This window comes from Gobio gobio (assembly GCF_949357685.1).
Source record: "Gobio gobio genome assembly, chromosome: 2".
Lineage (NCBI taxonomy): Eukaryota > Metazoa > Chordata > Actinopteri > Cypriniformes > Gobionidae > Gobio > Gobio gobio.
In genome coordinates this window covers 78945873-78961635 of record NC_137098.1, presented here as the reverse complement: position 1 = coordinate 78961635, position 15763 = coordinate 78945873, and the positions used below count along the sequence as shown (strand labels likewise).

Sequence of the window (15763 nt, the reverse complement as noted above, 5' to 3'; positions counted from 1 at the left end):
CTTTGGAGTCCTGGAACTCAGGAATAAACATGATAACTTATACAGAACCAAAACTATTTACATTTTTCCAAAAAAAGTCCAGGCGCTTTTGGCCTCTTTGGATTTTGGATATTTACTGGTGCCAAGCCTCAAAACAGTTCCTATCAGGAACTTCTCCACAAACCTTCTTCTCAAACTTTTTCCTCAAACTTTCTCCACAAAACTGCAGCGCGTCTCTCTCTCTCTCTCCTCAACACTAGCCGTGCGTCTCTCTCTCTCTCTCCTCAACACTAGCCGTGCGTCTCTCTCTCTCCACAATAAAAGAGCTGTGGTTCATGCGTAATGACGCACACCAACGTGGATGACGGATCAGCCTGTCATTGGTCAAACCCTCATCCAAAATGGCAGCTAGCATCGCGCTAGCGGCAAAAATGACGGAAAATTTATAAATTATGGACATCAAGTGGATATATCTTGGATGTAAGCGTTTTGATTTATTGCTGAACAACTCCAAAAAGATGCACATGTTCCAGGCTGGATAGAAAACCTTCTGTAAAGGCTACAAAGACACCAAAGACACCCCCGTGATGGCTAGCTCGTTAGCTTTCTGCTGGAAAAAACGGTAAGAAAATCGATAAAAGTTTCATGAAATAATATAGATATTTATCGGAGGTGCCGTGTGACGTCGTGGGCGATGCCGTCGGGCTCTGAGGGTTAAATAAAGTGTTTATTACAATAAGGGTTTATTTACAAAGCAACACCATTGACGGCACCTCTTTACCATGCAGGCCAATGAGAACTTTTCTCTTTTTTTTTTCTAATCAAACAACAACAAAAATCTATTCCCTTAACTGATAATCTATTATAAATTCTACAACTAGTCAAAATTTACCACAATAAATACAATAGAATGTGATAAACTCTAGTAAATGTGGTCGTCATGAGTTTAAAAAGCCAGCAGGATGATGTTTCCCTCTTTTAATCACTCATTTTAGTGTCTGTTTTAGCTCATGTTGGACTTTCTCTGTAGTGTTTCAGGAAATTGGAACGATGAAATGACATCATCGCGGAGTGGCCGGCCGTGTGCGTTTGAGACCCCATTTTGTTTGCTGTTGTGCCAAGGGGACGAGGCGTGCACACAGTCAGCGGACACTCGCGCTGCCGAGCCAGGCGAAAGTATAAACAAGGCTTAACACTATTGGAGCGTGATGGTGAATGCACCTACAGTGATTCGCGCGCCACTTAATTAAACATTTTGGCGTCCGCTATAAAGGCGAGAAGTAGCGGTACGCAAGCAAAGGTGCAGGTACACTTAAGAGTAAAATGTAGAGGTGCCGGTACTGCGTACCCGTGAGTACCGCCCCACCTCCAGCACTGCTCATACTGAGTGTAATACTACTACTGTGGGATTACAAATTTAAGAAAGTACATTGCATTTAGCATTTAAGGTAAAAATGATGATATCAGATGAATTAGTCTGCTATGCAAATCTTCCAGGCCAGTTCCTGTTCTCTTCATTATAAGTAAAATGAGCACCATTTGTCTTTAATGGCTCTTGGAGCCCTTGAGTGATTGGATTAGCATCTATGCATTTGAATGACACTGTTATGCTGATTGAATCTGGACAGGTGACACAGTTATGTAGGGTGTGTCCTTTTACCTATACAACATTTGCATTGTGTTGTTCAGATTGTCTCCTCCCCTGCTGTATAATCCCTCCCCCTGAAATGTAGATAAATTACAAGGTACAACTCCTTTAGAGAGACTTGATGACCTCAGCGGAAAGACAGCACGTTTTTCTCAATAAAGAATCCTGCTGAAAAAACCTATCCAAGTTCTCCTGGTCTCTACTTCAAGAAACAAAAGAAGTTCACAACACTACTCACCACCAGAGGTGCTAGGGCGCCCTAGTGAATGGTATACCAGGTGGGTAGTAGAGCAAGTCAGATTTGTTGGACACACACTTGCGAATTTCCCTAAGCACTTTTGCTGCATAAAACAAATTCATGAGTAAAAGAGGCGTTTAAAGATATGTATCAGCTCCATAGTTAATTCCAAGTGATCAAGGGCATAGTGCGTTTCATTTAAACCGTATTCACCAGTAGTGGGCACTCATGCAACGTGAGCAATGATGCACATCCGAGTCCACGAGATGGAGGAAAGTTAGCGAGTGAAGGGCATAAAAATTGGAGTGGAACTAGGGCTGTGTATTGCCAAGAATCTGGCGATACGATCTGCATCACGATACAGGGGTTACGATATATTATTATATATTGCGATATTGTAAGAAAGGCAATATATTGCGATATTTCTTTTTTTATAGAAAGATCTAATTTAAAAGAATAAAGAACACAACCATATGCATAAAACCTGACTAGTAACTATTTAATTTAATTAATACAGTTTAATTTATATCACTAATCACTATTTTGTGCAATCTAAGTAAAGAGAAATAGTAAAGTGACTGCAGGATTCTTGTGTATATGTTTTAAAGGTTCACAGTATAGCAGTTTTGGAATTTCTAAACTATTTGACAACAGAAAGTGCATAGTCCATTCCATGTCTGATTGCTTTTTATTTAATACTGTAAAGCTGTTTGCTTTAAAGGCGTCTATTGTATAAAGTGCTGTTTAAAGTACTGAACTGCAGAGCTGGTGCATCCACATCCACATCGCTATGATCAGATGCTGTCGTTCTGCTGCCACCGCTGTCAATTTTGTTGTGTGTTTATTTTGTTACTGAGAGGAAAACGTGCTGAACATATTCTATCGAAACGCTTCTCAGCAGTGCGGATGACGTTGGGATGTTAAGCTGAGCCTGCTTGCATCTATACAGTTTAGTTTTCAGTATCCAGTGTTGGTTTATTATATTTGTTTGTTTATATCAAATTGCAAAAACACATTTTATTGCCTGATTGATTTATACCTGGTTTAGTTTATGTAAAAATAAATTGGCGGTTCCCCTCCTAGCAGTCTTACACTTAAAGTAACAAAAGTGATTCAGTCAAGAGCAGTGAGAGATTTGATTGCTAACTGCTTACTTCAACGGTTAACCACAATACTTAAAAACACAAGCAACCGATAAGCTTTCTTGACAGCGCACCACAGCAATGTCACATGAGGGAAACTGATAGAGACGATAGTCCAAAATCTCTACCGGCTGACAAATTTCTACCGGCTAATCATGTCTACCGGTATATCACTCACCCCTAGTAATAGACAATATAACAAAAGGAGCGGCAGTGGCCAGCTATGGCATATAAACATCATAAAATCATAAAATTATATCTTTCCGGAGCACCTCCGTGGCACTTCATTCCGCTCCCGCGGCTCTCGGCCCTGCCCTGCTTCATTCCTCAGTAACGTTAAATGTAATACATTAGCTCATCCGTGAACATGCCTCAAGTCCCTTCGGATTTCATTCCATCGGCTGTGGAGGCGAAACTTACATACTCTGTAAAATGGAAATACGGGAACGGGACTTTCTAACATTTACAGTTAAGGATATAACCATAAAATGTAAGTTATGCGCTGAGGAAAACACGTGTCAGAGGCAGTAAACAGCACTCGCATCTGTCAAAGCACGACAGGGCAAGACGCGGTAAACGCTTGAAGAGCTGAATATAAAGCATTCTCATGTTTCGGACAACTTGGATCATATACCTTTCCTGCAGAAGCATACTCTGTTTCCTCCACTATGCGTTTTGTCCGTAGAAAAAGTGATCGATAATAAGCGATTAGTTGTTCAAGTTCAAGTTCAGGTTTATTTATATAGTACGTTTAAGAATGGCCACAGGCCGACCAAAGTGCTGTACGACAGTAAAATACAAGTAACAAGTAAAAACATTAAAAACAACAATACTTATAATAGTAGTAATGTAAGAGATAAAAATTTTAACAACTTATATGTTAAAAGCCAAAGAGAACTACAGTACATGCCTAGAATGAACAGTGTCATAGTGTGGACGCTGATATAGTTACCATTATAATTATCATAATAGTTCTTGTTCTTGGTGTGAATGGGCTTTAAGAGTGCCACCCAAGCTATTGGGTATGCATTTACATTTAGGCTTTTTGGTATTTTACAGTGCCTTCCAGCTCTCTCTGTTCATAGGCATCTAAAATGAATCAACAACACAAATTAAACATAACAAAAATGCATTAAAATTTTGCTAAACATTCCTTATTTATCTGTAGTGTAAATAAGATGCTAAAATGGTTATTTATACAGTGATCCTGTCTTTCAGTGTAATGGATGACACTGTGGCGTAACAGAGAATGTACATTACCCTGAATGACGAAACTTCTGCTTCAGCTTGTATTACAGACCATCTGGCCACCTATATCAAACAGTGAGCTTGGCCAGTGAGGTTAATCACAATTATTCACAACATCTACTTATTTCTCCAAAAATAACAGAGATAGTTATATATTACATTTACATATTTATTTATCTATATAAATATACCATGTATATACAGTATATTACAATGGTATTGAGTACAGAGTGATGTGGCTAAAAATTACTAGATCATAAAGGTTATACCTGCTTCCACATCCAGTGTGAACAAGCAATACATTGATGAATTTGGAGAGATGCCCTTTGATTTGCAGATTACATAACAATATAGCATATGGCAATATAATTCTTTCAGAATAACTAATGACAGAAAGTACTTGTATGACTAGGCATGGTTCAGAATATACAGGTCCAGTGCTGAAATTCAATGTTTTGTCGTTTCAAGGTCAACTTTACATATATGTACGAGTCCTTCACTTGAGCAACATTTAGACCTGTCTGAATCAGTTATGATGGGATACCGTGTAGTTATGGTCAATCAAACCACTGAACCAGAAGTGACACAGCCACCAGGAGTAAAGCGGTCAGCACACTGACCTTCCTGCCGACTTCAGCTGAGGAATATACTGAGTTACAAAGAAAACAGAGCAGAACAGATAGAACCGATTTAATATCATTCACTGTCAATGTGGAATTTATCTAAAGCACGTCTATATTTACATGACTGTATTAATCAAAGTACACTATATTGCCAAAAGTGTTGTGACGCCTGCCTTCACCTGCTCATGAGCTTTAATGCCATCCCATTCTTCATCCTTAGGGTTTAATATGGAGTCAGCTCTAACAGCTTCAGCTCTTCTGCTCTTCTTTCCTCAAGGTTTACGAGTGTGTTTATGGGGATTCTTCTAGAAGCGCATTTGTGAGGTCAGGCACTGATGTTGGACGAGAAGGCCTGGCTCTCAGTCTCCGCTCTAATTCATCCCAAAGCTGTTCTATTGGGTTGAGGTCAGGTTCCTTCACACCAAACTCGCTCATCCATGTCTTTATGGAGCGACGCTTTGTGCACTGGAGCGCAGTCATGCTGGGACAGGAAGGGGCCGTCCCCAAACTGGTCCCACAAAGTTTGATTGATACCAATCTCTCATTTGAAAGCCACGTTTCTAGCATCTGTAAAACTGCATTCTACCATCTTAAAAATATCTCTAAATTACGGCACATACTCTCAATGCACATAAAAACACATCTCTTTACTGTGGCATAGTCGTAAAACACTTTTTCAATGAAATGATTGTTAGGCTGCATTAACTAGGTCAGCCGGAACCGGGAACACTTCCCATAACACCTGATGTACTCGTGACATCATCAGAAGAATGGCATCTACGCTAATGATAGTCTCTGTTTTATCCCGAGGTTTACTGCAGTCAGCCGGATCCGGGTCAGATGGTGGACCTGCACTGGACACGACCAACTCATCCCTGAAGTGTCTGAGAGACCGTGATTAGACTCCCCTGAAACTGCCTCATCGACATGGCATCCTCAATAAACCCGTCTCCGGCGTGATGACTCCGATATCTATTATGACCTCTGACCTGTAAAGCTGCCAGAATAATAATCATTCGCTGTTTGTTAATTGGCCAGAGGAGAACTGGCACCCCGACTGAGCCTGGTTTCTCCCAAGGTTTATTTTTCTCCATTAGGTCACCTACTGGGGTTTTGGTTTCCTTGCCACTGTTGCCTCTGGCTTGGCGTGCTCAGTTGGTGACACTACATTTTTCAATTAAATATCCAAATAAATTTAATTATTAAACTAAATTAACCATATAAACTAAATTACTGATCTAATTACTGTTCTAATGCCCACATTGTCACTGTATGATAATTTAAATGAGCTGATGACATCACCGCTTTCTCCAGAACAGCTATACGGCTGAATAAAATTCTGTTGCAGTATTTTCCTGTTTTACACTGTGAAGCTGCTTTGAAACAATCTGCACTGTTAAAAGCGCTGTATAAATAAAGTTGACTTGACTTGACTTGACAAAGTTGGGAGCATGAAATTGTCCAAAATGTCTTGGTGAAGCATTAAGAGTTCCTTTCACTGGAACTAAGGGGCCAAGCTCAACCCCTGAAAAACAACCCCACCCCATAATCCCACCTCCACCAAACTTTACACTTGGCACAATGCAGTCAGGCAAGTCCCGTTCTCCTGGCCACCGCCAAACCCAGACTCGTCCATGGGATTGTCAGACAGAGAAGCGTGATTGGTCACTCAGAGAACACGTCTCCACTGCTCTACAGTAGAGTCCAGTGGCGGCGCGCTTTACCCCACTGCATCCAACGCTTTGCATTGCTCTTGGTGATGTAAGGCTTGGATGAGCTGCTCGGCCATGGAAACCCATTCCATGAAGCTCTACACACTGTTCTTGAGCTCATTTGAAGGCCACAGAAGTTTGGAGGTCTGGAGCTCTTGACTCTGCAGAAAGTTGGCAACTTCTGTGACCCTCAGCATGCGCTGACCCGGCTCTGTGACCCTCAGCATGAGCTGACCCCACTCTGTGACCCTCAGCATGAGCTGACCCCGCTCTGTGACCCTCAGCATGCGCTGACCCCGCTCTGTGATCCTCAGCATGTGCTGACCCCGCTCTGTGACCCTCAGCATGCACTGACCCCGCTCTGTGACCCTCAGCATGTGCTGACCCCGCTCTGTGACCCTCAGCATGCGCTGACCCCGCTCTGTGACCCTCAGCATGTGCTGACCCTGCTCTGTGACCCTCAGCATGTGCTGACCCCGCTCTGTGACCCTCAGCATGTGCTGACCCCGCTCTGTGACCCTCAGCATGTGCTGACCCCGCTCTGTGACGCTCAGCATGCTCTGACCCCGCTCTGTGACCCTCAGCATGCGCTGACCCCGCTCTGTGACCCTCAGCATGCGCTGACCCCACTCTGTGACGCTCAGCATGCTCTGACCCCACTCTGTGACCCTCAGCATGCGCTGACCCCGCTCTGTGGCTGAGTTGCTGTTGTTCCCAATGGCTTCCACTTTGTTATAATCCCACTAACAGTTGAGTGTGGAATATTTAGTAGTGAGGAAATGTCCTGAATGGACTTATTGCACAGGTGTCCACCGATCACGGCCCCACGCTTGAGTTCTCTGAGCTCCTGAGAGCGGCCCATTCTCTCACTAATGTGTGTAGAAGCAAACACACACACACACACACACACACACACACACTCCTGAGAGCGGCCCATTCTCTCACTAATGTGTGTAGAAGCGAACACACACACACACACACACACACTCCTGAGAGCGGCCCATTCTCTCACTAATGTGTGTAGAAGCGAACACACACACAGACACACACTCCTGAGAGCGCCCATTCTCTCACTAATGTGTGTAGAAGCGAACACACACACACACACACACACACTCCTGAGAGCGGCCCATTCTTTCACTAATGTGTGTAGAAGCGTCTGCAGGCCTAGAGCTGGAGTTATACACCTGTGGCCATGAAGGGACTGAACACCTGAACTCAGGGATTTGAGGAGTGGCACAATACTTTTGGCAATATAGTGTATAAACACTAATGTGAGTAAACAGTATTTTCCTGTAGTACAAGATTAAAGTGCAACACTTACCTGTACCGTTTATCACAATTTCATATGTGAAGATCTGGAAGGGTAGTGTGTTGTTTTTGGCTGCTCGAACTATAGTGTTCACTATCTGGCTGCTGTTGGGTAGGAGGGTGTTCGCCGCAAATGTAAGATCCATGGAGTTTCGGATCGTGGACACACTCCTTGTTTTTACACTGGCATCACTGGAGAGAGTTTTAAGTAAAAATTCATTAAACTGAGTGCTATATGTCAACAGTTGTATTCAAGAACACCCAAGCATACACACATATGCATACCTGAAGTTTGTTACGGTTATGATGCTGAATGATGCAGGGTAATCAGCAGAGAAAAAAGGTTCGAGCTGCAAAACGAGTCGTTTCAACAAAATGAGTTTTCTTTTGTCATAGCATGTTACCCAAACTTCTTTAATAGATATTTCACACTTACCCCTGTTTTAATCATGGTTGCCCTTTTCTGAAATTCAATTGAACTTTTATTTAACAAAACCACCCCAAAGGTTCCATCAGTCAGGATTGTCAATGGAATTATCTGCAGTGATTCTACAAAGGTTTAAAATGAAGAAAACAGTGTATCAGGTGGATGTTAGCATCGAAGAACTCAAATTTCAAGTAATTTACTAGTAACTCACTGATAACAGTAATAGTGTTGACATCAATAGTGAGGTTGAAGCCTGAGTTTGGAGTTGTAGCTGCTTCTTTTAGAGTCTGCACAATGTCAGTGTTGCTGGGGATGGGTTCATTGGAGGTTTGGTCAAACACTAATTCCAGCTCTGCCTGTACATTTTGTTCTGCCCGGGTTTTGGCAAAAGTTCTGAAAGGAAACACATACAGTTTACATCTGTCAGTGTGGAAGAAATGAGGATTTGTCTTTTGTAAAATGTATAGAAACCCACCTGAAAGCAATCACAATAACCTTGATGAAAAGAGGTCCATACTTCTTTTTGTATACGTTGTTACACTGTGAAAGAGTCCGTTTTGGCAATGTTATTTAATATTGTATACATTAAAAGAAAATTATATTTAAGAATTAAGTGCAATATGCATTGTTCATGCTACATTTTCTTCTGAATAGTTTAGAACGATCACCAAAAGATCACAGCCAAGAGAGATGTTACATTTTATATAAAGATGAAAACTGCTCGGGTTATGTATATAACCCTTGTTCCCTGAGAAGGGGAACGAGCACTGCATCGGGACGACGCTTTGGGGATACTCCCTTAGCATCAGCGAATCTGAAACCAGAATGCCAACTAGGCCAATCCGATTGGCGTGCGTGATGACGTCATCGTGACGGCATACCCGGAAGTATAAAAGGGGTGCTGGAACGTAATGGCGGTAGTAATTGCTCTGAAGCATGCGCTCCAGGCGCGCCAAGGTGTGGCGTCGGGATGCAGTGCTCGTTCCCCTTCTCAGGGAACAAGGGTTATATACATAACCCGAGCAGTTCCCTTTCGAGGGAACTCGCACTGCATCGGGACGACGCTTTGGGGAACGAGTACCCACTAGGCCACACCGAAGGGTAGCGCCTGCCCTAGTGTGAAGCCGGAAACCGGGCACAGCTAGGACTGGAGCACCCTAGCACCAGGCGTCGTAGGGAGATCCAGGCTATAAAACCTGATAAAAGTGTGTGGGGTAGCCCACCCGGCCGCCTCGCAGATATCCTGCAAGGGGACCCCAGAAAGAAGGGCCACCGAAGAGGCCATGCCTCTGGTGGAATGAGCCCTCACAGCCACAGGTGAAGGCAAACTGCGCACCTGATAGGCCATGGTAATCGCCTGGACAATCCAATTACTGATTGTCTGAGTAGACGCAGGCAATCCCTTCTTAGGTGAGCCTAAACACACCAACAGTTGTTGTGATCTCCTCCACTGTGCAGACTTCGCCAAATAAACTCTGAGCGCCCTAACCGGGCAGAGTAGGTGAAGTCTCCCCTCTTCCGCCGTCACATGAGGCGGAGGATGAAATGCCTGCAGGACCAATGACCTGACCACCCTTGATGGCACCTTAGGCACGTAGCCCGGCCTAGGGTGTAAGATGGCCTTTACTCCTCCCGGGGCAAACTCCAGGCAGGTCGGCGTTACCGCCAAGGCCTGGAGATCTCCCACTCTCCTGAGAGAGGTAATGGCAAGGAGAAAAGCCACCTTAAGAGTCCGATCCTTTGGTCCAGCCGACTCCAATGGTTCGAAGGGGGCCTCAGCCATCCTTCGAGAACCACTGCCAGGTCCCAGGTTGGAACTCTGGTCCGAGCCGCAGGCCTCATCCTCCGAGCCCCACGGAGGAATTGTACAACCAGCTGGTGCCTACCCAGAGGCCCATCACCCAGAGGAGTGTGGAAAGCCGCAATGGCAGCCACGTACACCTTGAGTGTGGACGGGGTAAGCCCTGCAGAAAAACGATCTTGGAGGAACTCCAGCACTGAAGCCACTGGGCAGTTAACTGGGTCCACCTCACGTTCTCTGCACCAAGTGGAAAATACATTCCACTTGAGGCTGTACAGTCTCCTCGTAGACGGAGCCCTGGAGCTGAGTATGGTCTCTATCACCTCCGCCGATAGGCCAGCCTCTATGTACCTGGTCCCCTCAGGGGCCAGACCCATAGGTTCCAAATCTCCGGGCGGGGGTAAAATATCGTACCCGCCGCCTGAGATAGGAGATCCCTCCTCAGAGGAATCTCCCACGGCTGACCTGCTAGCAGAGCTATGATATCCGAGAACCAAACTCGAGTCGGCCAACGGGGTGCTACCAGAAGTAGACTGACCCCCTGTCGACGGACCCTTTCCAGGACTCCCGGGAGCAGAGCAATCGGGGGAAATGCGTACAGACGCAGCCTCGGCCACGTCTGCACCATGGCATCCAGCCCCAGCGGAGCTGGATGCGTGAGGGAAAAACCACAGTGGACAGTGGGACGTCTCTCGAGACGCAAACAGATCCACTTCCACTGGGCCGAACCTCTTGCATATGGCCTCCACCACCTCTGGGTGGAGTCGCCACTCCCCGGGCCTCAGCCCCTGCCTCAGCAGGATGTCTGCTCCCTGATTTTGGACCCCCGGGACATACATTGCCCTGATGGACAACAGTTTCCCTTGGGACCACAGGAGGATGTGATGCGCCAGAAAGAGGGCGCAACCTCAAACCCCCCTGCCGTGCCCCAACCAGTGAGGGAGGCGTCTGTTGAAACGGATTTCCGGCAACAGGACGCTCCCAACACTGGCCCTTGGGACAGAAACCAAGGTTTCTTCCATATGACTAGGGAACGAAGGCCACTGCGCGTTACCCTGATCATACAGAATGGATTTCCCTTCAAGGAAAGCCACCTGATTTACTTCCATATCAGGACATGGTGGCCGCGGAGGTCCGGGAAAAAGCTCCTCAGAGCTTTGTAGACCGCCAGCATTTCCAGGCAGTAGATGTGCCAGGAGAAATGCCTGGTCTCCCACAGACCTCTCGCAAAGCGGCCGCCATGACCACGTCCCAGCCAGTGAGGGAGGCGTCAGTTGAAACGGATTCCCGGCAACAGAACGCTCCCAACACTGGCCCTTGGGACAGAAACCAAGGTTTCTTCCATATGACTAGGGAACGAAGGCCACTGCGCGTTACCCTGATCATACAGAATGGATTTCCCCTCAAGGAAAGCCACCTGGTTTACTTCCCATAACCACGTCCCAGCCAGTGAGGGAGGCGTCTGTTGAAACGGATTCCCGGCAACAGAACGCTCCCAACACTGGCCCCTGGGACAGAAACCAAGGTTTCTTCCATATGACTAGGGAACGAAGGCATCTGCGCGTTACCCTGATCATACAGAATGGTTTTCCCCCAGAGGAAAACCCCTTGATTCCCAGCTACCACTGTAAGGGTCTCATGCAGCAGGCCAAGAGATATTCTGTTGGACGCAGCCGCAATGAGCCCCAGCAGACCTTAAACTGCTTCACAGTGATGCTGTGGCCTAGCTTCATTTTAGAGACCAGGCCGCCTGGAAGAACCCGATATTGGTACGCTTTGCCCCAAAAAGCGTACCTCAGGAACTTCCTGTGACACAGAAGGATGGATACAGGGAAGTATGCGTCCTCTTCAGACCCATCGTGACAGACCAGTCCTCAGACTGGATCTGAATCACAATGGAGGAAATGCTAAGCATCTTGAATCTGAATCTCCTCAGAGAACGATTCAAGTACCTCCGGTCTAAAGTTGGATGTAACTCGCCATCCCTCTTAGGAACTATGAAGTACTGGCTGTAGAACCCGGACTCCCTGTCTGGTGGAGGAGCACATTCTGTGGCCTCCTTACCAACAGGGAGTGAACTTCCTGTTCCATTACCCGAACCTGCCCAGGGACCACTGCCGTCCAGACCACCCCACTGAACTTCAGGGGAAGGTAACCGGACTGCAGTCTGTATGCCCCTTCCTACAGTCGCAGGCCCCAAGCTGATATATTCGGAGGCATAACCATGCGCCGAGATAATCTGCTAAGGGAACCAGCCTCTCGAGGCCGGTCTCGGGTGTCAACCGAGCCTCCTCCCCGACCCCCTGAAGCGGCTTACCGGCAGGGCGAAATCGAGGAAGATTTTCGGTGTGCGTACGCGTTTGCTGGACCACCGCAAGTCTTGCTAGAGGCGGCTGGTGCAGCACGCGTGCACGGGGAAACGATGTGGCCCGAAGCGTACTAGACGGCGGGAACACAGCATCGATTCCCGAAAACTCCACAGGGGAGGCGACCTCGATCGCTCCTACCCGGGAGAGGGGGCTGGCCAGCAGGGGGCCTCATCTAAGGGAGCAGCTCAACAGGGCCACAACCCTAGAGCGGACACTGCGATTAGCAATTGCCTGAAACTGATGTATCCCGCAGGCCACAAGGCGGCGAGAACGACATCAACTTCAGGAGGGCTCCATCTTAGATGAATATCCAGTTCACAAGTTAAACACGCTTGGGTGACAGAATTAAAGTATCCAACTTATCAAAGTCGGATAACATGACACTCAATTCCTCGGAATTAAATGCCATCATAATCACCAAACCCGTGCAACCTGATCTGAATAATAGGCTGAATAAAAAATATATCTAACTCCTCAAAGTCAGATAATATTTTAATTTAATTCCTCAGAATTAAATGCAGCCACAATAAGGTGAAACATAGTCTGAATGATAGGCTGAATATCTAACTCCTCAAAGTTAGATTATATTTAATTTTAATTCCTTAGAATTAAATGTAGCCGTAATTAATCAGACGACACTGTTTTATTTGTATTTATACGGACTCATAGACCCCGCGTTGCCTCAGCAACGTGGTTCAAGCCGTCATAATACAATTGGCTTTCATCCCTCGAGAAAAAAGCCAAACAGTGTCACACAATACAGTGAAACATGGTCTGAAATGACTGAATATCTAACTCCTCAGAGTCAGATAATATCTCATTTAAATCCTCAGACTTAAATGCAGCCATATCAGACAAATACTGATTTATTTTACTATACGGACTCGTCCGTTAAGCCAACCAGTATCTCATGCACACCGATCGCGTGTGTTCACATTAATTGCAGACCCATAACCTGCGCGCTGCCTTTTTTTTCTTTTTTTCCAGCAATCGCATGGATGGAATCTTGCATATTTAAGAAGTGCTTATGACTTTGACTGCCTCGATGCTGAGTACGTCTAATTCCTCAGAATCAGACCTCTCACACATCGCGTCCTCCGCCCCGGGGGAAGAAGCCGCAGCGCGGGCTTCCACACGGGGAAGGAGAACATCTGAACTGTCAGATAAAGACTGGGAAGATGCCTCAGCAGTCCCAGTCCCGCTGACAGTCCATCCGTGAGCCCCATGACCAGCCTCGCCGCACCGCCTCGGCGGATGCGGGACCGATCCACGGGGCTCACGCCGAGAGCGGAGCACTCTGAGCGTCAGCTTTCATAATGCTCACAAGCGGCTCCCTCGAGAGCCGCTCGAGCATGCTGAACGCCCAGGCAGTGCACACACAGCAGGTGTGTATCCGAGCCCGACATGTAGCGAGGGCAAGGATGCACACACTGCTTGAACTCTCTCACTTTTTCACACTTCATTTCAATCACACACTTTCACTGACATACAACAGTAAATAGACAGACAGTTTGACAGATAGCGCTTGCTGAAGAGCAATAACTACCGCCATTACGTTCCAGCACCCCTTTTATACTTCCGGGTATGCCGTCACGATGACGTCATCACGCACGCCAATCGGATTGGCCTAGTTGGCATTCTGGTTTCAGATTCGCTGATGCTAAGGGAGTATCCCCAAAGCGTCGTCCCGATGCAGTGCGAGTTCCCTCGAAAGGGAACCAGGCAAAAATCAAATCTCTTTGCACTTGCTACTACATGCCAAAGAAAGTTTTGATTGCTTAAAACTCACCTCAGTTTCAACTTTTTCTGCTAGCTTCCTAAATGCCTCGCTTGACGTGTTTTGTAGATCTGCAGTGAATATTATGACAATGACCATCTCTATGGTTACAACTGGTGGTCGGCGTGTTGGAACTGCTGCTGTGGTGGTGGTTGTTGTAGTTGTGGCTGTTGTTGTAGTTGTGGTTCTTGTGGTTGGTGTTGTTGATTTTGTTGTTGTTCTTGTGGTTGGTGTTGTGGCTGTTGTTGGTGTTGTGGTTGTTGTTGTGGTTGGTGTGGTTTGTGTTATGTTTGTTGGTGTTGAGTTTGTTGTTGTTGTGGCAGTTGTGGTTGTTGGTGTTGTGGTTGTTGGTGTTGTCATTGTCATTGTTGTTTGATTGTTGGTCAATTTGACTGCGACTGTAGTTCTGAGCTGTGCTGTTGTTTTAAGTAAAGGCTCGGTTGTTGTGTTGGTGAGTTGGTTTGGTGTGTTAGGTGGGGTAGTACTTGAAGATATAGAGTGGGCTGCATTTGTTATATTTTGGGTTGTAGGTGTAGTTATAATCTGTGTTTTAGTTGTAGGTTTCAAAATATTTACTGTTGGTTGGATTGTAGCTATGGGGAGTTGGGTTGGTGTTTTAGATTGGGGTATAGTTGAAGATGTAGACTGTGTTGCAGTTGTTGCAGGTGTATGTACTACCTGGTTTGTAGTTGTTGTAGGTGGTGACATAGTTATATTTGGCTGGGAAGAAGCTATAGCCTGTGTTGTAGTTTGAAGTGTAGTGGCTATAGGCTGTGCTTTAGGTGTAATCAAAGGCTGGTCCAGAGTTGAAATAGGGGATAAAGATGAAACATTTATTGTGGTTTGGGTTGCAACAGATGTAAGCTGGGTATTGACTGAATTTTGTTTAGTTATTTGCTGGCTTGTAAATATAGACTGGAATATAGTTGTTGTAGATATGGGATGTAGTTGTTGGGATGTATCTGTGGTTAGGTCTGTATTGTTAGGCTGAAAAGTTGTTTCAGCTGGAGACTGGGTTGTAGTTGTTGAGGCTTGGATTGTATGAGTTATAGGTTGGCTTGTAGTTGTAGATTTAAATGTAGCTGGAATTGTACTGGTATGTTGGGATACATTTGTAGTTTGTTGGGCAGTAGTTGTTGGTGGTTTTAAAGGGGGTAATATTGTCTGTTGGGCTGTAATTGTTGTTGGCTGTTTACTTGTAGCTGTTGAAGGGTTTGATATCATTGTTGACTGGATTGTAGCTGATATTGGTTGGGTTATTTCTTTCAGCTGGATTGAATTTGTAGGCTGTGTTGTGGTCTGGGTTATAGCCGTAGTTATTGGTTGGGTTTCAGTTTGTGTTGGCTGTGAAATAGTTGCCGTCTGGACTGTATTTGAAGGATGGGCAGTTGTTGATAGAGTAGACTGGGTTGTAGCTGTTGCAGGTGATGTAGGTATTGTTGACTGGGCCTCGGTAATAGGTTGGGTTTCAGTTTGTGTTGGCTGTGA

The 15763-nt window shown here is 45.7% G+C and overlaps 1 protein-coding gene across 1 annotated transcript; it reads right to left on the bottom strand.

The window, feature by feature from the left end:
• Positions 1-3724: 3724 nt before the first annotated feature.
• Positions 3725-15541, bottom strand: LOC307122732 (uncharacterized protein). Its single transcript, XM_079810911.1, has 7 exons — positions 14288-15541; positions 8804-8868; positions 8540-8721; positions 8338-8450; positions 8187-8251; positions 7915-8093; positions 3725-4904 (listed from the first exon to the last, which is right to left on the bottom strand). The coding sequence occupies exons 1-7, from the start codon at positions 15497-15499 to the stop codon at positions 4813-4815; spliced, it is 1908 nt and encodes a 635-aa protein (XP_079667037.1). The 5' UTR covers positions 15500-15541; the 3' UTR covers positions 3725-4812.
• Positions 15542-15763: the final 222 nt, after the last annotated feature.